Here is a 21,734-nt window from a genome sequence, read left to right on the forward strand (position 1 = left end):
TGGGTCAAATCAGCATGTGCACACCCTCCAGCGCCACTGCCTTCAGCGCATTTAAACAGCCCACGTCCCTAAAGTTTTTTTTCTGCTTCCTCCTTCACCCTCTTGGGCCCACCAGGCATTGCATCAGTGTCCCGGTGGGATAGTCCGACCCTGTAAACAAGCCTGATGCATTTTGAACCTGTGGACCTATGAGGTTAAAATAGAACTCTTTGGCCACAATGATCAAAGGGATGTGTGGAGAAAAATGGGCACAGAATTTCAGGAAAAGAACAACTTGCCAACCATTAAGCAAGGGGTTGATCAATCATGCTTTTGGGGTTGTGTTGCAGCCAATGTCATGGGGAACCTTTCATGGTTAGAGGGAAAAATTTATTTAATAAAATTCCAACACATTCTCAATGCAAACATAACACCATCTGTAAAACCCGAAGATGAAAAGAGAATGGCTTTTACAATTGAACAATGATCTGAAACACACATCAAAATCCACTTAGTTTACTGGGTGCAGTGATTCTGACACAATCAGAGCTTTTAGATATAGAATGCAGCAGTGCTGAAAAGCTGCCATCTCCACACCAGGCTGCATCAAAACAACAATGGCCATAGTGTGGTGCTTATCACAGGAGGGGGCCTGGTCAGATTAGTGTAGTCCAGGCAATGACAATCACAAGGTGATAAAACTTTCACAATTAAGGGCCTGTCACACTAAAGGCCCCATCACACTTAGCTACTCACCAGCGATCCCGACACCGATATCAAGGTGTCAGGATCTCTAGTAAGTCGCTATGTGATCGCTGGTGAGCTGTCACACAGACAGCTTCACCAGCGATCAGCACAGCGATGCCGAGCGCCCGGCATCGCTGGCTATCGCTGTAGAAAATAGTATCAAAATAAAAAATATAGTATAAATTCTCACCTTCCGACGTCCTGTTCAGCCATCCCGCCTCTCTCCACGCTCCGGTCCCAGTGATCCTTTGCACGAATGACCGCGAGATGTCACGGTCTCGAGGGATAACAAAGTCTCGCGGTCATTCATGCAAAGGATCACTGGGACCGGAGCGTGGAGAGAGGCAGGATGGCTGAACGGGACGTCGGAAGGTGAGAATAACTATATTTTTTATTTTTTTTTTATTATTTTTTACTCCTGATCGCTGGTCTCCCGCCTGTTACACACAGCGATGCGTGCTGGCCAGCGGGAGACCAGCGACCAAAGAAATGTCCAGAGGTTTCTTGCAGCGATCAGCGATACCGGCAGGGGGGCCGCTCGCTGATCGCTGTCTCACACAGTGATCTCGCTGGTGAGGTCGCTGTTACGTCACAAAAGTTGTGACTCAGCAGCGATCTCGCTACAGAGATTGCTTAGTGAGACGGGGCCTTAAGCGATATCACTAGCAATATCGCTATAACGTCACTGGTTTTTGTGATGTTGCAGCGATATTGCTAGCGATATCGCTATGTCTGATACTTAACTCCGACTGGCTCCCCCGCTGGTTATCGCTGATCGCGTGAGAACGGCCTGGACCGTTTCTTGTCGTCAGCTTCCTGTGGCGCCAACGAGCGACGCGTGGACACGGGCGGGAGGACGTCAGGATTGCCTCGTCTGACATGTAAGTAGCGACCCTAGACCCCTGCTATGTCGCTGGTGAGATCTGCCTGTGTGGCAGCTCACTAGCGACCACTTAGCGATGCACCAGTGATCCTGACCGCGTCATATCGCTGGTCGGGATCGCTGGTGCATCGCTAAGTGTGACAGTACCTTTAGTAAACAACAGCACAAGTGAAATATCCCTGAATTCTGTGTCTCAGCCTCTGACAGATCTGCTGTCTCCAGATTACATAGCTAAAACCTGCTGATAGATTCCCTTTAAGAGCATCATTTTTAGTTTATGCCTCACATTTACACACGTCAAAACTGTTGGTATCCCTCGTTTAATGACAGAAAAACCCACAATGGTCACAGAAATAACTTGAATCTGACAAAAGTAATAATGAATTAAAAATCTATGAAACTGAACAAATGAAAGTCAGACATTGCTTCTCAACCATGCTTCCACAGAATGTTTTTAAAAAATAAAACTCGGTAAATAGGCCTGGACAGAAATGATGGTACTCCTGAAAATAAAGTGTGTCCATAAAGTCATGGTGCACTAGTGACCAGTCATAGGAAAGCAACAAAAGATGATAGAAATGTGAAATCTGCTCCAAATAAAAGAAAAACTCTCTCAGTTATGGGGTTATGTGAAGCAACATGTGTACATTGAACATATCAATTACATTAATCACTTAAAACAGAAAATCACAGATGGTATTCACTCTGCTAGGCTGGGTTGACATTAGCGTATGTGTGCGCAGCGTATGCCTGTGTACAGATCAGCATCTATCTGCATGCGTCTTACGTACCTATGTTTAACATTGTGTACGCAGGGACATGCGTTTACATCAGCTTGGGTGTGGATGCATCCACATGCGTCGTTTCGCCGCGTCCGCCGAACGCAACATGTTGCATTTTTTGATCCGTCAAATATGCGCAGGCATGCACATTCCTAATGAGTGCGTCACAACAGCACATTACTGTCTATGGGAACGCATTGGTACGCACAGATATGCGCATGGATGTGTTCGAAATGCATGCGTACTTCAGACTGAGGAGGTCCAGCAACTGATTAAAGCACCTCCCAAATCTTCAGTGTATAAAAGGGGGTGTGGACACAGGAAATCCAGAACTCTCAAGACTGTGGATGGGATATCAAGACTCTGTATGTAAGTATAGAAGCTTTGAAAATGTCTGTCTGCCTGTCTGTCTCTCACTACAGTCTGTCCTTATGTTTTTCTTTCTGTTCCTTGTAGACTGTGTGGTGTTCCTGTTGTAGATCCTGTCCCGGAATTGTCCTGTTCCAAGACAGTGTCCAGTGGTGTGGTCCAGGCCCTCTCAGCTTCAATCTAATGTAAGTATGAGTGTCTGTGTTGCTCTGCCCAGTCTCACACTCTGCCCAGTCTTATATTTTGCTTTCTGTTCCTTGTAGACTGTGCGGTCCTTGCTCCTGTTGTGGATCTGTTCCAGAATTCTCCTGTTCCAAGATTTAGTATCCGGTGGGGTGGTCCAGGCCCTCTCAGCTTCAATCTAATGTAAGTATGATTGTCTTTACTTTTACTCTGCCCAGTCTTTGTCTTCATCGCTTATGTTCTTTTTTTCCTTGTAGACATTGCTGTGCTGGTGTCCTGGATTGAGGCCTGTTCCGGATTTTCCAAGTTCTGCTGTCCCGGTGTTGTGCTGCCGTATTAGAGTTGTGCTGCTGTACTGGTGCTGTGCTGCTGTCCCAGTTCAGGGTTGCCTGACTGCTGTGCTGTTCGACTACTGCTTAATGTATGTGTCCATTGTGTTTTTTTCTTTTTTTTCTTTTTTTTTCTTTGTCTTCATTGTTGTTGGCTCAAGTTAAATTTTTCTTATCTGTTCTTTTCTAGTGTTTCACTTGACTGCTGCCTGCTATTCCAACATGTCCTCTAGTGAAGACCAGAATGCTTCCCAGAGTGGACATGACAATGATTATGTAATCATATTTGATATACTGATTGGTATGTATTGACTGACAATAGACATGTGGTAAATCATGCATTTTCTTTACAGGAACCTTCCAGTGCAGAAAAGCAGGAGCAGTTGAGTGGAAATGAATGTTCCCAGGGTTGTTGGGCTCAAGTTCCTGAGGAGGAAAGATGGTGTGTAAGTAATCTTTTCATTATCAGAGTTGTAATTGAATTTGGTTTCAGTGTTGTATCTTTAAAACTATATGACTTATAATTTTTTTTCTTTTTATTTGATCTATAGGTTCCACAATGTGAGAAAGGCAAACCCAAGATTGACAATGACAAGCTCACTCCTCTTGTGCAAGAGCGAGCAGCGTTGTGGGACACCCGTGATCATAACAATTCCGAGTCAGGATTGATTCAACGACTCTGGGAAGAAGTGGCCAGATTGCTGTTGGATGATTGGGACTATGCCACCCCACAAGACAGAAAGGATTTTTGTAAGTATTGCAATGTGGTCTGACACATCTGTTTACATGTAAGTGTAGGGGCTTTTTTTTTTACAATTTATATATTTACTAGATGAAGGACCGATGCTATCGCATCAGGAGGGCGGTAATGTCACAAAGGGGGCAGGTTTTGCAGCGTTAAGAATCTCTTCCCTCATGTGCTCACCCACCTACCACTCTTTCACCCTGTGCTGACTTCTCCCATCTGTGCTCTCTTCTTTGACCTGTCTACCCCATGTCCTATCCCCCTTGTCTGCTGTCTCTCTCCTTCCTGTGCTGTGTTCTCCCCTCATGTGTTGTCCTACTGTACAAAGATGGCGGCGATCAGTGAATCATTCGGCTGATCCCAGCGGCGGTGTTCTGCTGGTGGTACCACGCAAGAGGCTGTGTACTGCATATACAGTGTGTGTGTGGTGTGTACGGCGTATACAGTGTGTGTATGCCACCAGCAGTTTCCATATTGAGACACCCATCACTTGGGTGTCCCAATATGGCGGTAAGTGAATTTCCACCTCTTGGAATTCTGGGATCCGGACACATCTGGACGGAACAGGATGAGAAGACATTACAAGGTAAGTATAGTTTAGATTTTTTTACATTGAAGAGAGTCAAAGTCCGTTGGCGTTCGATGAAGGATCGCTTCAACAAGGATATGAGAGAAGAGATTTCTTTTCGAAGTGGTTCTGCTCAAAAGGTCTCAAAATATAAATACCATCGTATACGGTCTTTTCTGAGGCTTGCAATTGCTCAGCGAATGTGAGTATCTTTTGTGTTGTGTTACTATTATCTAAACTATTTTATATTTTTAGTAATGTTTGTAATTTATTTTTCACACAGAACCTGGAGCAGCACCACACATCCTGGACCGTCCTCAGTTGGAGCAGCCCCTAATCGAACAGCCACCGAACAGTCCAAATCATCCACCAACGATGGAGCAACCAGGCAGGCTTCACAGGCTGGGGAACAGGCAGCCGGTCTATCAGGTTTTCCCCTCTCCCAGCCCTCTGCCACTGGTTTTGTTGGGTCTGCTCGGCAGCAGCAGAGGGCCTGTGAGAGGTCAATCATGCCCGAGTTTATTCATTTAAGCTCGATCTTCTAGGGTGGGATGAAGGTGGTTGGTGATAGACCAGACAGTGGGTTCAATCATGTGAACACACTTTTCCAGGATGTCCACAGACGCCTTGACCACCTGGAAGCCGACATTCAGAGACTGGCGAGACATTTTTTTTCTGCAATAGAGCGGGGCATGTCGGAAAACCTGCCGCCTGACCTCCAGCTGAATGTAATGAGGGCCTTTCAGGCTGCCTACAGCAATGCCATGCAGCAGTCCCAACTGCAGTCAAGATGTCACCAGCAGCCACACAGTTCTTTTAATACAGGGCAACAAGGGCCAGCACAGCACCAGTGGCAAGTGAACTATCCTCCTACAGTTCCCAGCTACACCACACAGTTGAGTGCAGCACCTCTCCAGCTTGCAGCACCCACCACACAACCGAGTGCAGCACCCCTCCAGCTTGCAGCACCCACCACGCAGCTGAGTGCCGCACCTATGGAAAGCAAGAAATGCAGAGGGAACATCATAAAAAAGGGACCACTCAGCACCCAAAGCAAAACCCACGAAAAAGGAATTTGTCCCCAAAAAATTACCCTCCATCTACACCCTCCCCTCCTAATGTGTCTCTGTTATGCAATCTGTCTATACCGTCACTTGTTTCTATCCCTTCTGCATCTATCCCTTCCAATTTGTATTCCACTCCTAATGTGTCTTCTTCCCCCAATGACCCAATCCTCCATTTTGTTGCCACTTCCTCTGTAACCACTTCCTCACCTACTCCTACTCAATTATCCCAGCCCGACACCCCCTGGTCCACAATGTCACACCTTCCAACCGACGCTGGACCTAAACCCCATTTTTATTTATTGTTTGCTAAATTATTTTTGTTAAATTAAAAATTTTTGTTAATAAAAAAATCTTTTGTTTTCACAATTACTGTGTTTATCTCTTTATTTGAAAATGCACATGTGTGTTGTCACGTGGACCCGTCCTGTGTGACGCGACCAGCAGGCCGGTAACTAAAACAACAGGATGCGGCACGTGATACTGTCCTGTGTGACACAGCTCGCAGGCCGGTACTAAAATGACAAGACAAGGGGTAGGGAAACAGATACAACGGTGGGCCCTGCGATAGGGAAAGGGGGCATGGAGACCTCCTGCACTCCCTTGAGTCAGTGTCCCTAAGCTCCTAACGTTCCCTATGCAAGATTCCTCACTGGGCGCCGCTCAGGATACCTGTCGCCCCAGCACACCCTACACCTATCCCTTGCTAGGGAGCTGGGTGGCGCAGGCACTGGCCCCACCGCTGTACTAATACACACGAAGGAAAAACACAAACAGGGAAACACCACTTAGCTTTACTCTGTTGCACTTGCTCCTGCATCACTGCCACCAAGCTCTGTCAGAGCTACAAGGAAATCCCCTATGACTCCTTCCACACCAGGGCTAAGACAGTGCTGCAAGGAAAGCTCTCCAGCTCCTTCCTCCACCAAGGATGGTTGAAATGAACACTATCACCAACACTGATTGCAACACCTGTGACTCTTATAGCAGAGCCAGCAATCAAACTGCATTATAAACATGTGCACTTAACTAAAGACTAGAGTGCAATGACGCTCACCACCACCGGGGGCAAACTTAGAATAAACGACACCACAGTGCAATAATCCTAATGGTCACCGGGGGCAAAAAACCCACCTTAAGCACAGCTTAGGAAAAAAAAAAAAAGGTTACCTGTGCTTTATATCTGTCATGATCCAGCATGGATCATGACATGTGTATTGTATAACGGGTCAGGTGTTATTAATATTAAAGTTAGCAAACAATACAGGTACATTTACAAATGGATTAAACCATTTTGTCTTGCCATGACTCAAGTCCAATAACAGAAACAAAGTAAGCAGCAAAGTGATCCCTCATTTGAATAACTTCCACTGTAGTCCTCAGAAGGTGATCTTCGTAATCATACAATGTGCTAACTTCAGGTTCCTCAAGTTCTAAGTGGTGTTGCTCTTTCACCAGGATGTAATTGTGCAGAACAACACACACTTTCACTACCTCATTAATTATGTCAGTTTTTAGATTGCTGGCTGTTCCCAAAATTCGCCATTTAGATGCCAGCAATCCAAAGGCACACTCCCCAGTTCTTTGTGCCCTTGTCAATCGGTAGTTGTAAATCCTTTTTGTGTGATTCAAGTCCCGACTCGAGTATGGTTTTTTGAGCTTGGCACACATTTGAAATGCCTCATTCCCAGCCACAACAAATGGCATTGGTGGTTCTTCGGTGTTTGGAAGAGGTCATGACGTTGGTAAAATGAAATTACTCCCATACAAATGTTGGCCCATGTCAGAGTCTTTGAAAGTCTGAGAGTCATTTGCTCGTCCAAATGAGCCAACTTCCACGGCGTCAAATCGACAGTCAACATCTGCAATCGCCATGAGAACTATCGAAAAGTATTTTTTGTAATTGAAATACTCAAATCCACTTCCAGCAGGTTTCACAATCTGAACGTGTTTGCCGTCCACAGCCCCCAAAACAGTTTGGAAAATTACAAATGTCCTGGGATTTGGCATCATTTTCCAGTCAGAGTTCAGTTGTGGCCGGGTTGGGGGGGAATTCATCTTGCGGAATGTCACATAAAGCATGGCAGGTGTCTGCAACTATCCCATAAAGGGTGGACACTCCAATCGGAATTGAAAATGTAGAGATCTTAAGAACTCTCCGGTAGCCAGGAATCTGCAGAACCGAAAATGTAAATAAAAAAATCAGTAGATGGCTTTTATAACAATAATAATGTGTTTTTTTTTCAAACTTAAGTACCTCATGGTCTCCAACAGATGTTCCTCAGTAGGAATTGCTCGAAGAAGTTGTGTGTCCTGCCTGGTGATGGATCCTCGGACACGTTGCAGCAAGTCAATGAAGCTCTGTTCCGACATCCTCGTGTAGTCGTAATACTTCTCCGGGTTTTCACGCAGCTCAGTGTATATAGAGTAGTAGGCTACAGAGCTATCTCTTCAACTATGGGGTGTTGCCAGTAGCAATGACAACGTCTTCTCCGTCTTTGTCTTCTTGTCTCTTCTTCACAAGCCACTGCAAAGGCAAAAGCCAATTTTAATTGCAAGTCCAGAGTACGATAGAAGCTCTCCATGCCAAGATCCTTCTTGCAGCTGGATACAGCAGCAATAGATGAGGATTTCATCTGTGCAGGGTCTATATACAGAATTCCCATGAGACACACCCATTGGACGCGGCTTGTGTCAAGGAAATTCTCTTGGAAATTTCGAACGCATGCGCAAAAGCAAAGCAAACGCATGCAAAAACGCATACAAATGCATGTACACACAGAGTTTTTTGGGGCATTATGTGTAAGCTGATGCTGATAAAAAATACAGTGTAAGCATGCGTTTAAATGCTTTTTCACATGCAGACGATACGCTGCGCACAGAAACGCTAATATGTACCAAGCCTTACACCAGACGTCCTTACCCGTGTGCAGCAAGAACTTCACTAACGTTTGGATGTGTATAGGGCAACAAATGGAACTCACATCGAACTGCACTGAATAGGTATGAAAACGGGAGAGTTTTACTTTTATTTGGAGCAGATTTCACATTTCTATCATCTTTTGTTGCATTCCAGTGACTAGTCAAAAGTACACCATGACTTTGGGGACTCACTGTAATGTGACAAAGGGACATGTTAAATCAAGGTGTGACTACTAATTAGCATCACAGGTGTCTACAATCTTGGAATCAGTGAGTAGGCCTGTATAGAGCACTACAGATGCTCACTGTGCTTTTTAGTGACATGGTGTGTATCACACTCAACATGGATCAGAGGAGGCGAAGGAAAGAGTTGTCTTAGGAGATTAGAAAGAAAATTATAGACAAGCATGTTAAAGATAAAAGTTAGAAGACCATTTTCAAACAGCTTGATGTTCCTGTGACTACAGTTGCACATATTATTCAGAAATGTAAGATTCATGGGACTGTATCCAACCTCCCTGGATGTGGCTGTAGGAGGAAAAATGATGACAAATCAAAGAGACGAATAATATGAATGGTAACAAAAGACCCAGAAAAACTTCTAAACAGATTAAAGGAGAACTTCAAGCTCAAGGAACATCACTGTCAGATCTCACCATCCTTCGTTATATGAGCCAAAGTGGACTTCATGGGAGACGAACAAGGAGGACACCATTGTTGAAAATAAATCATAAAAAAGCCAGACTGGATTTTGCCAAACTACATGTTGACAAGCCACAAAGCTTCTGAGAGAATGCCCTATGGACAGATGAGACAAAAATGGAACTTTTTGGCAAGGCACATCAGCTCTATGTTCACAGATGGAAAAAATGAAGCATATCAAGAAAAGAACACTGTCCCTACTGTGAAACATGGAGGAGACTCTGTTATGTTCTGGGACTGCTTTGCTGCATCTAGAACAGGGTGTCTAGAATCTGTGCAGGGTAAAATGAAATCTCAAGACTATCAAGGGATTCTAGACAGAAATGTGCTGCCCAGTGTCAGAAAGCTTGGTCTCATTCGCAGTTCATGAGTCTTGCAACAGGATAATGACCCAAAATGCACAGCTAAAAACACCCAAGGCTAAGAGGAAAACATTAGGCTATTCTGAAGTGGCCTTCTAAGAACCCTGACCTAAATCCTATTGGGCATCTTTGGAAAGAGCTGAAACATGCCGTCTGGAAAAGGCAACCTTCAAACACGAGACAACTGGAGCAGTTTGCTCTTGAGGAGTGGGCCAAACTACCTGTCGAGAGGGTCAGAAGTCTCATTGACAGTTACAGAAATCGTTTGATTGCAGTGATTGCCTCAAAAGGTTGTGCAACAAAATATTAAGTTAAGGGTACCATAATTTCTTTCCAAGCCTATTTAATGAGTTTTATTTTTTTTTTTAATTCTGTGGAAGCATGAGTGAAAAGCAATGTCTGTTTTTCATTTGCTCAGTTTCATAGAATTTTAATTATTACTTTTGTCAGATTCAAGTTATTTCTGTGACCATTGTGGGTTTTTCTGTCATTAGACGAGGGGTACTAACAATTTTGACCACGTGTGTACATTCAGCTACTGCATCTGATAAGAAGCAATGCATATTTCTTTAACAAGCACACATTTGATATTGAAACAGTAAAACAGGTGTTAAAGGGAATCCATTAGCAAGTTTTTGCTACCTCATCTGAGAGCAGCATGATATAGACAAAGAGACCCTAAATCCAATGATGTCTCACTAAGGGCCCCGTCACACATAGCAACTCACCAGCGATCCCAAAAACAATATGAACTTGTCAGGATCACTGGTGTGTCGCTACATGATTGCTGGTGAGCTGCCAAACAGGCAGCTTCACCAGCGATCAGCACCAGCGACGACGAGCGTGCGCGTAGCTGTGTACCTTAGCTACCAGCATGCTGGTGCAGGGAGCTGGTAACCAAGGTAAACAGCGGGTTTCTAAGCTCCGCGTGGTGCTTAGAAACCCGCTGTTTACCTTGGTTACCAGCTCCCTGCACCAGCGCGCTGGTAACTAAGGTACACAGCGGGTTTCTAAGTGCCACGCGGCGCTTAGAAACCCGCTGTTTAGCTTGATTACCAGCTCCAGCTCGCTGATCGCTGGTCTCCCGCCTGCCACACGCAGCGATGCGTGCTGGCCAGCGGGAGACCAACGATCAAAAAAATGTCCAGGGCTTTCCACAACGATCAGCGATAACCGGCAGGGGGGCCGGTCGCTGATAGGTGTCACACACAGCGATCTCGCTGGTGAGATCGCTGTTGCATCACAAAACTTGTGACTCAGCAGCAATCTCACTAGCGAGATCGCTGTGTATGACGGGGGCTTAAGTGCTGTGGTTCTGACAAAATCAGAGGTTTTACATTTAGCATGAAGCAGAACTGAGAAAACTAACTCCGCCAACACCAGACTCTATATGTACAATGTCTATAGACAGTGAGATGCTTTTCACAGAAGGGCCTATCAGACTACCAGGCATGTGCTGTTATAGTTAAAGAAATGATAAGCTCCTTGTGCTAAAACAATCATTGCAAGTAAACAAAACTGCAGAGCTTGATAAGAGAGGATCACTGAAATATGTGTTTTAACCCCTTCACCCCGAAGTCTGTTTTCACCTTCCTGACAGGCCAATTTTTTTAATTCTGTCCACTGTGACTTTATGAGGTCATAACTCTGGAACGCTTCAGTGATTCTGAAATTGTTTTTTTGTGACATATTGTACTTCATGTTAGTGGTAAAATTTCTTTGATATGACATGTTTATTTGTGAAAAAAACAGAAATTTGGCAAAAATTTAGAAAATTTTGCAATTTTCAAACTTTTAATTTTTATGCCCTTAAATCACAGAGCATTATGTCACACAAAATAGGTAATAAATAAAATTTCCCACATGTCTAGTTTACATCAGTACAATTTTTGAAATAAGGGTTAAAAGTTGACCAATAATTACTCGTTTTTCAAAATTAAAAGAAAAAACATTTTTTTAGGGACCACATCACATTTGAAGTGACTTTGGCAGCCTATATGACAGAAAATGCCCAAAGGTGACACCAATAGAAAATACTCATCCCTCAAGGTGCTCAAAACCACATTCAAGATGTTTATTAACCCTTCATGTGCTTGACAGGAATTAATAAAATATGGAAGGAAAAAATAAACATTCAACTTTTTTTCACCAAAATTTTCCTTTAGACCCAATTTTTTTAATTTTCTTAAGGGTGACTAGAGAAATTGCACCATAAAATTTGTTTTGCAATTTCTCCTGAGCATGCATATACCCTATATGTGTGGGGAAAACCACTGTTAGGGTGCACAGCAGAGCTAGAAAAAGAAGGAGCGCCATTATATAATGTAAAATTTGCAAGAATAATTAGCAGACATCTTGTCGCATTTGGAGAGCCGCTAATGTGCCTAAACAGTAGAAACTCCCAACAAGTGACACCATTTTGGAAACTAGACCCCTTACGAAACTTATCTAGATGTGTGGTGGGCACCTTGAACCCCCAGGTGCTTCAGAAGTTTATAATGTTAAGCCGTGAAAATAAAAAAATATCTTATTTTTCCTCACAAAATTTTGTATTTTCACAAGGGTAACAGCAGAAAATGGACCACAAAATATATTGTTCAATTTCTCCTGAGTTCACCAATTCCCCATATGTGGTCAAAACTACTTTTGAGGCACAGTGCAAAGCTCAGAAGGGAAGCAGCGGCATATTACAGAGCAGATTTTGCTGCACTGGTTTGAGGGTGCCATGTCACACTAGCAGAGCTCCTGGGGTGCCAGCACAGCAGAACTACATTTCACAAACTAAACCTCTAAATTAATTCATCTAGGGGTGCAGTGATCATATTGACACCACAGGCGTGTCACAGAATTTTATACCACTGTGCAGTGAAGACAATATAATTTCCATTTTTACCAGCAATATTGTTTGTTAGCCCCAAATTTTACATTTTCAAACTGTAAAATGCGTAAAAATGGCACCAAAATTCATCCTACAATTTTTTCTGAATGTAGAAATACTTCATTTGCTCGGGAGGGGCGGAGCACTATTTGCCTCCTGGAGCGCAGATTTTCCTAGAAAAGTTTGCAGACTCCATATACAGAGCCCCCAAGTGCTAGAAAAGCAGAATATCCCCTAAAGTGACCCCATTTAGGAAATTATACCCCTTTGGGAAGTTATCTACAGTTGTAGTGACTATTTTGACTCTATGAGTGTTTTACAGAAACAAACAAGTGAAAATTGCAAACTGCCAATGTAGTGACCAGTACGTTGCGGTGACCAGTACATTATGCCCAGCTCATGCTTTTGGAGACATGCACCCATAAATTAGGCAAGCTCTCCTCACTACAGAAATGCCAAACATGTCGGCGCTATATGTGATTTAGGTACACTGTGAGAGGGGGGCATTTGGATTTGGGAGTGCAGAATTCACTGGATTTCTTTTTACCGGCAAGGAGCCATTTCACTTTTCCAGAGCCTTTGTGCTACCAGTAATGTAGAAGCCCTCTATATATTCCATTAACAGATGATGGACCTGAGTGGGGACTTTTTTTGTGGATTGAGTTGAAGCTTTTTTCGGAACATTTTACATAACATTTAAGATTTAACATTACAATTAACATTTAACATTACAACACATTTATCCGGGACACTACGCTGAGCACTTAATTTGGGGTTTCCATCTAAATGTCCAAGTGACTTGACAGATGAAACCCCGGAGGGATCCATTCACTATAATGAGGCAGCAGATTGAGTTGGGGTTCCTGCCGGGGGGGGGGGGGAGGGAAGAGCATCGTGCATGGACGCTGGCGCTACAGAAAGCACTAGCCAATTTACGTTGCAGATTTTTTTATTTATTTATTTTTTTTTTTTACACAGAATGTTAATGAGATTTAGATAAATTTATCTCAGGGTATATGCACACCATGTATTTTCTAAAGGGAATTCGTCAGCGGAAATCGCCTAAAAAATCTATGAGAACATGCTCAAGAGAACGAACATACCATATACATTCCTGCATAAAAACAACTTGCTGTTCATATGTTGAGACTTTTGAATTTCTTTTAAAATTTCATGTTTCTAAAAATGCCAAGCAGTTCAAAGAAATGACACATCCATTCTTTTAGTGTTTTTTGCGCTGAAGACGCACTGTACTTTGCAATACAAGTCAATTGCAAAGCTCAAAAGACACCTGAAAGATGACTGGTTGTCTTTTTGAGCATTTTGCCATCTGATTTGCTTAAAAACTTGCTACAGGTTTCTTCATTATTCAATGGAGTGAAAGAAACAGGCAGAAAATAACTGTAAAAATATGTCCTAAAAACCAAGGGAAGTCCTCCTATCATGTGGGATCTTACCCAAAAAGAACAATTATAGAAGTATAATTTGTTTTTCCAAAAAATATTACCAGCAAACCTTAGATTTCTTTCCTAATGAAAAAAGTTTACCTGAAAAATATTTATTATTATTATTATTATTATTATTATTGGAAAGGGTGAAACAAAGTTCCAAAATGTTTTTTTCACTCTTGTTAACTCAAGAAATGCTGAGAGCATTTTATTAAAACCAATAATATAATACACTAATTAAAATTTACCAAATTTCTTAGTTATTTTTTACATTTGAACAAACCTTTTTCGATTTCTCTCGTTACCCGTGTCTCTTTTGTGTAGAATTGCTTTTGCTTTTGAAATATTTTGATCATGTCGTTCAATCTTCATCCCTGCAGCAATTACCCTAAATAAAAAAAAGGAAAATTAGTTATTCTAACCTATATTTGGGCAGTGCATCTCTGGTTTAACAGATAACCTGAAAAATGGTCTTGAGTTGCTACTTCGAAGTATTGCTGTTGAATTTTAAAGTGGATCTGCCACCACTCCTGACATACAGTGGGGAAAAAAAAGTAATGTCAGCAACCAATTGTGCACCAATTAAGTATTTGGCCACCTAAAAGCATACAAGATTTCTGGCTCTCACAGACCCTTAACTTCTTTAAGAGGCTCCTCTGTCGTCCACTCATTACCTGTAGTAATGGCACCTGTTTAAACTTGTTAGAATAAAAAGACACCTGTCCACAACCTTAAACAGTCAAAGCCCAAACTACACTATGCTGAAGACCAAAGAGCTGTCGAAGAATACCAGAAACAAAATTGTAGCCCTGCACCGGCTGGGAAGACTGAATCTGCAATAGGCAAGCAGCTTGGTGTGATGAAATCAACTGTGGAAGCAATAATAAGAAAATGGAAGACATACAAGACCACTGATAATCTCCCTGATCTGGGGCTCCACACAAGATCTCACCCCGTGGGGCCAAAATGATCACAAGAGCGGTGAGCAAAAATCCCAGAACCATGCAAGGGGACCTAGTGAATGACCTTCATGGAGCTGGGACAACCGTAACGAAGACTACTATCAACAACACACTACGCCGCCAAAGACTCAGATCCTGCAGTGCCAGACATGTCCCCCTGTTTAAGCCAGTACTTGTCCGGGCCTGTCTGAAGTTTGCTAGAGAGCATTTGGATTATCCAGAAGAATATTGGGAGAATGTCATATGGTCTGGTGAAACCAAAGTGGAAGTATTTGGTAGAATAAAACTTGTGATGTTTGGAGGAGAAAGAATGCTGAGTTGCATCCAAAGAACACCATGCCTACTATGAAGCAGGGGAGTGGCAACATCATGCTTTGGGGCTGTTTCTCTGCAAAGGGACCAGAACGACTGTTCCGTGTACATAAAAGAATATAAAGGGCCATGTATCATGAGATTTTGAATGCAAACCTCTTTCCATCAGCAAGGGCATTTAAGATGAAATGTTAATGGGTCTTTCAGCATGATAATGATCCCCAGCACAACGCCGGGACAATGAAGGAGTGGCTTCATAAGAAGCATATGAAGGTCCTGGAGTGGCCTAGCCAGTCTCCAGATCTCAACTCCACAGAAAACCTTTGGAGGGATTTGAAAGTCTGTGTTGCTCATCAACAGGTCCAAAACATCACTGCTCTGGAGGAGATCTGCATGGAGGAATGGGCCAACATGCCACCAAAAGTGTGTGCCAACTAGTGATGAAGAGCACTAAAATGCTCAGGTCAAACATTTTTTAATGCTCAGGTACTCAACCCGAGCAACGAGTCCAATGTAATGCTATGGGAAACTCGAGCTTTTTTGCCGCAACCCCCACCCCCAGAGGTCTTTTGAGGGTCTAAAAAGTGTGGAAATCTATGGGAAAAGTGCTCAAATGACATGGGAACAGCATGGGGAAGACCCCTGGGAAGCATTTCTGACTCCCAGGCCACTGATGTGAACAATGTTCCGTTTGAAATTTAGCTGAGAATATATGTGTCTGTCTGCGGCTGTTTGTGTGTGTGGCTGTCTGTGTGTGTGTGCGGGTGTCTGCAATTGTGTGCGGGTGTATGCAGGTGTGTTCTGGTGTCTGTGTGCGGTAACGCTACCGCCGGTACTGTCGGTCACAACGCTGCAAGATTATGCTGTCAGATGACAGCGTGATTCTGCAGCTGACTGTGACCCGCAGCGGTGAAGCAGGCTTGGTCCGATGAGACAATATAACAAGTCTCCAAACCATAGTTAGTTACTTATTGGTGGCATAATTACCACATTTCTTAAGAGAAAGAAAATTGCATTACAGCAGCGACTCATAGATACATCATGAAAAATTGGAGGAATAGAGTCTATGCTAGTTTACAAAAGTACCAAATTTTATTAATCATAAAATGTGACATAAAATGTCAATATATGCAAGAAGACACCATACACAATATATATGTGAGCAGACTATATGAAAAGAGGGTACATTTATAGTTTAAAGTGACCTCAATACCCTAGAACGTAGCATAAGTAACCAGCGTCACAGTTAGTGCATGTGGGACAAAACATGTGTGTGCTGCCACTAGTCACATCGGAGATGTGACCGCTCTACCTGAACGGCAATACACTGACAGGAGATAATTGCCCCTGCAGTGTATCAGCTGTTCGGCTCCGTGCTGTCACTTATGGCACCGCTGTGTGGGAAAGTTCTCACACAGCAGTACTGCAGTAAAGTGAGAGCACTGAAGTGATGAGCTCTGGTGAACTCTGACGGCAGCATAGCGATACAATGCGGGAGGTATTACCTCCTGTCAGTGGATCACCGGAGCCGTGTAGAGTGTTCACATCTCCCGATGTGACTGTTCTACATGTGAGATCATCGTGGGACTCTCGGTTTTATTTTTGTTGCAGGAGGGCGAGGGAGTCGGGGATTATGTGATGAAAGTAAGTATAGTTAATTAAGATTAATAAAGGACTTTATTCTTGCTGTGTCTTTATTTACCATATAACTATAGAATTAGTAATCGATAGGTGTCTTATAGACTCTTCTCCAGTACTAATGGGCTTGATGTCACCTGACAATACAAAGGTGGCATCAACCCCAAAATTATTACCCCACTTGCCACCGCTATAGGGCAAGTGGGAAGAGCGAGGCTAAGCGCCAGAATTGACACATCTATAAGCTGCGCCATTTCTGGGGTGGCTGAGAGCTGATGTTTCTAGCCTGGGGGGCCAATATCCATGGCCCCTTCCCAGGCTATTAATATCAGCCCACAGCTTTCTGCCTAGCCTTTGCTGGTTTGGTTTTATAGGGGGACCAGATGTCAATTTTTTCCTGGGGTTCCCCTGTAAAATAGCCAGTAAAGGCTATGCAAACATCTGAAAGCTGATATTAATAGCCTGGGAACATTTATGGCTATTGGCTCCTTCTCAGAATATTAACATCAGCCCTCAGTCGTTGGGTTTTCCTCTGCTGGTTATGAAAATTACACGGGAGCCCATGCAATTTTTTAATTTTTTTTTTTTTTAAAATAGGTGGCATGTGAGCACTATATGGCAGTATGTGAGCATTACATGGCAATACGTGAGCACTATATGGCAGTACGTGAGCACTATAAGATGGTATATGAGCACTATACTGTATGGCTTTGTGTTCACTATATGGCAGTATATGAGCATTATATAGCAGTATATGAGCACTATATGACAGTATGTGAGCACTATATAGCAGTATATGAGCACTATATGGCAGTATGTGAGCACTATATGGCAGTATGTTGGCAGTATATGAGCACTGTATGGCCGTATGTGAGCACTGTATGGCCGTATGTGAGCACTATAGGCAGTATGTGAGCACTATAAGATGGTAAATGAGCACAATATGCTGATACGGTGGTATAGCAAATGTTAGAGGAAATATATATACCGTATTTTTTGGACCATAAGGTGCACTTTTTTCCCCAAAACGGGGTGCGTCTTATGGTCGGAATATACTTACAAGTACTGTGGTGGCGATCCCGGTTCAACGCTGCAGGGTGATGCAGCCTCTTTTCCAAAGCTGGTGTAGTGGTGGTGCTCTTCTGTGGGTCGGCTGTGGTGCTCCTCTGTGGGGTGGCGGCGGTAGTGCTCCTCTGTGCGGTGACGGCAGTGGTAGTGCTCTGTTGGGCGGCGGGGCTCCACCAGCATTCCTTGAAAGCCCAGAGGCCCCAGCAGATCCAGTGCTGCGATGCGGTGGCCTCCGGGAAAATGTCCGCCGGGTGTGGCGCATGCTCATTCAGATTTTGTCACTGAGATCACCGTGGGACAATCTGGATTACCTTGGACTACAGCGGACAGGGAGTATATATTGGTTTATTATTTTACGTTATTTCTAGGAGACGAGGGTATCGCGGATTTGGGGTCCGGTGAGTATGTGTTTTTATTTCTATGTGAATATGCATATATTATGTATGTATTATGTGAATAATGAATATTTATGTAATATTACTTTTTTATTAACAGTAAGCACAGGTGACGGCAGATAAGATGATACAACTCTCCCATCAGCGGCACCTGTTGTCACTGTTATCAGTGACACTAGAAATAGCCGGATTAGAGCAGTAGTCTCATCGGGCCAAGCCTGCATCACTGCTGTGGGTCACAGTCAGCTGCGGAATCACGCGGATATCTGACAGAATGATCCCGCAGCGATGTGACCGACAGCACCGGCAGTAGCGTTACCGCACACACAGACACCTGCACACACCTGCAGACACACACAGACACACGCATACATGCAGACACCTGCACACAGCCGCACATATGCGCAGACACCTGCACACAGCCACACACAGACATAGCATGTGACGTGCATGGCAGCGCCAGGTCTGAAATATACCCGATGACACTGGGCGACCAGCCAGTAAGGGGACTTGTGACTCGGTGACAGCTGAGAAAGAGACAAAGATGGCGGTTGCTGATGATTTAAAGATGGCGCCAACCGCTGGCGAGAAGATGGTGGCTGTTGGCATGAAAATGAGAGATGTTGCCGCCTTTTGTGGGCGTCATGGAGAAGATTTGCCACCAAAAACCAGGAAATTGCACCTCCCTGTGAAAAAGGGCTGTCCTAAATGGGTGCAGGTGAAGAAGTTCCCACCTGTGCAGCAGAAGGAAAACGGGTGGAACAGCCACGTATGACCCCGCTCATTAAGAGGTGGAACCCAGCAGAGCAAGATGGCATGTTCAGAGGGGAGACTCCATTACTCACCATGATGGAATGGAGGTGCATGTCGTTCAGTGGCATCAGTCACTGGGACTGGAGGCGATCTGTGGCCCAGGTGGAGATGGACCTGCGCTTCGAGGCCTGGTAGTCGGAGGAGCTTTAGGAATGGCATCCTTTCCAGCGACTGGACAAGCGGCCAGTGGAGATCAAGGAACCTGCGGAACTAGAGAAGTTGGAACCGGAAGGAGCCCGGAGGATATTAGAAGCTGCACTGCCATCATCGGTCCCCATGGCCGCACAGGCGGACTGTCACCGGTCGCAACAACGGTGAGTAGGAAGTTTCCGTCCAAACGACCTGCCACCCAGACTGCTGCCTCTGCACTTCCTGTGGCCCCGCCTTCGTCTCCGGCTGCACCACATCTCCCAACTCCACCGTCATCCCCAATGCTGGCAGCCTCTGCATCCTCCCGGTCTGCGCCTGTCCCACACTATTAGCACAAACTATTTAGATTCTGAAATGTGGCCTGTTCTCTGACCCACACTATTAGCACAAATGAGTTAGATTATGAAATGAGGCCTGATGTCTGGCCCACACTATTAGCATAAACGATTTAAGGGCATAAAAATTAAAAGTTTGAAAATTACAAAATTTTCTCCAAATATCCATTTTTTTTTTTCACAAAAAAAAACGCAAGTCATATCAAATAAATTTTACCCTTATCATGAAGTTCAATATGTCACAAGAAAACATTCTCAGAATCACCGGGATCCATTGAAGCGTTCCAGAATTATGATCTCATACAGTTGGGAAAAAAGTATATAGTCAGCCACCAATGAACAACTGGCTATGTCGAATGTGCCGTCAGCAAGGATTTGGATTTCCAGATCATGGAGTGAATTACCTATACAAAGCACTGGTTACTAGTAGTGTTGAGCATTCCGATACCGCAAGTATCGGGTATCGGCCGATACTTGCTGTATCGGAATTCCGATACCGACTTCCGATATTTTTTCAATATCGGAAGTCGGCATCGGAATCGGAAGTTCAGTTGATTGACAGCCTGACGTCATCATGATGCGTGGTGTGTGCGCATCATGATGCGCCGTCATTTCGGGCCTTCCGGGGGTCTCTGCCGGCCTGCCGGGGGGCTATGTGGACTGCCCGGGGTCTGTACTGGCCTGCCGGGGGGCTGTGCCGGCCTGCCGGTGGTCTGTGCACCCTGTGGGGGTCTGTACCGGCCTGCCGGGGGGCTGTGCCGGCCTGCCGGTGGTCTGTGCACCCTGTGGGGGTCTGTACCGGCCTGCCGGGGGGCTGTGCTGATGTCCGGGGGTCTGTGCAAGCATCGTCCGATGGGACTACAAGTCCCATCTGGCGATGCCTGCTACCATGACAGTGATTGACACATTAGCCAATGATGGGACAGTAGTAGTCCCATCATCCGGCTAATGTGTTAAATGTTAAAAAAAAAAAAAAAAATACTACATACATACTACATGCATGCTACATACATACTACATGCTACATACATACTACATACATACCACATACATACTACATACATACTACATACATACCACATACATACCACATACATACTACATACATACTACATACATAACACATATACTACATGCATGCTACATACATACTACATGCTACATATATACTACATGCATACTACATACATACATACTACATATATACTACATGCATGCTACATACATACTACATGCTACATACATACTACATATATACTACATACATACTACATACATACTACATGCATGCTACATACATACTACATGCTACATACATACCACATATATACTACATGCATGCTACATACATACTACATGCTACATACATACTACATATATACTTCATGCATGCTACATACATACTACATGCTACATACATACTACATATATACTACATGCATGCTACATACATACTACATGCTACATACATACTACATATATACTACATGCATGCTACATACATACTACATGCTACATACATACTACATATATACTACATGCATGCTACATACATACTACATGCTACATACATACTACATACATACTACATATATACTACATGCATGCTACATACATACTACATGCTACATACATACCACATACATACTACATACATACTACATGCTACATACATACTACATATATACTACATGCATGCTACATACATACTGCATGCTACATGCATGCTACATACATACTACATACATACTACATGCTACATACATAACACATATATACTACATACATACTACATACAATACATTCATACAATACATACATAGACATACAGTACATATAACATAGAGTAACATACTTACCAATACTTGTCACATTGTTCCCCGAAGCCATTGTCTTTTACGGAATAAATATTAACATAACAAACCACAAAAATACTCACCCACGATCCGAAGCAGTCCACGAGTGTGTCCCACGACGATCTTGGGTAGAGAACTGCAGCATCAGCTGTTGCTGCCGTTCTCTACGGGCTGCAGGAATCCAATGACGGAAGGTAGGTATCCTTCCGCACTGTATTCCTCCGTCACTTAAAAAAAAAAAGTC

The 21,734-nt window shown here is 43.7% G+C and overlaps 1 protein-coding gene across 1 annotated transcript in view; it reads right to left on the minus strand.

Moving 5' to 3' along the window:
- Positions 1-21,734, minus strand: part of LOC141048801 (beta-1,4-galactosyltransferase 1-like) — a 321,075-nt gene that overhangs the window by 56,155 nt on the left and 243,186 nt on the right. The window contains exon 6 of the mRNA XM_073544807.1: positions 14,245-14,349. Within this exon, the coding sequence (XP_073400908.1) occupies positions 14,245-14,349 (105 nt within the window). The remainder of the gene's footprint in view (positions 1-14,244; positions 14,350-21,734) is intronic.

The sequence above is a fragment of the Dendrobates tinctorius genome, unplaced genomic scaffold, assembly GCF_039654945.1.
Source record: "Dendrobates tinctorius isolate UK_male_01 unplaced genomic scaffold, ASM3965494v1 ptg000011l, whole genome shotgun sequence".
NCBI lineage: Eukaryota > Metazoa > Chordata > Amphibia > Anura > Dendrobatidae > Dendrobates > Dendrobates tinctorius.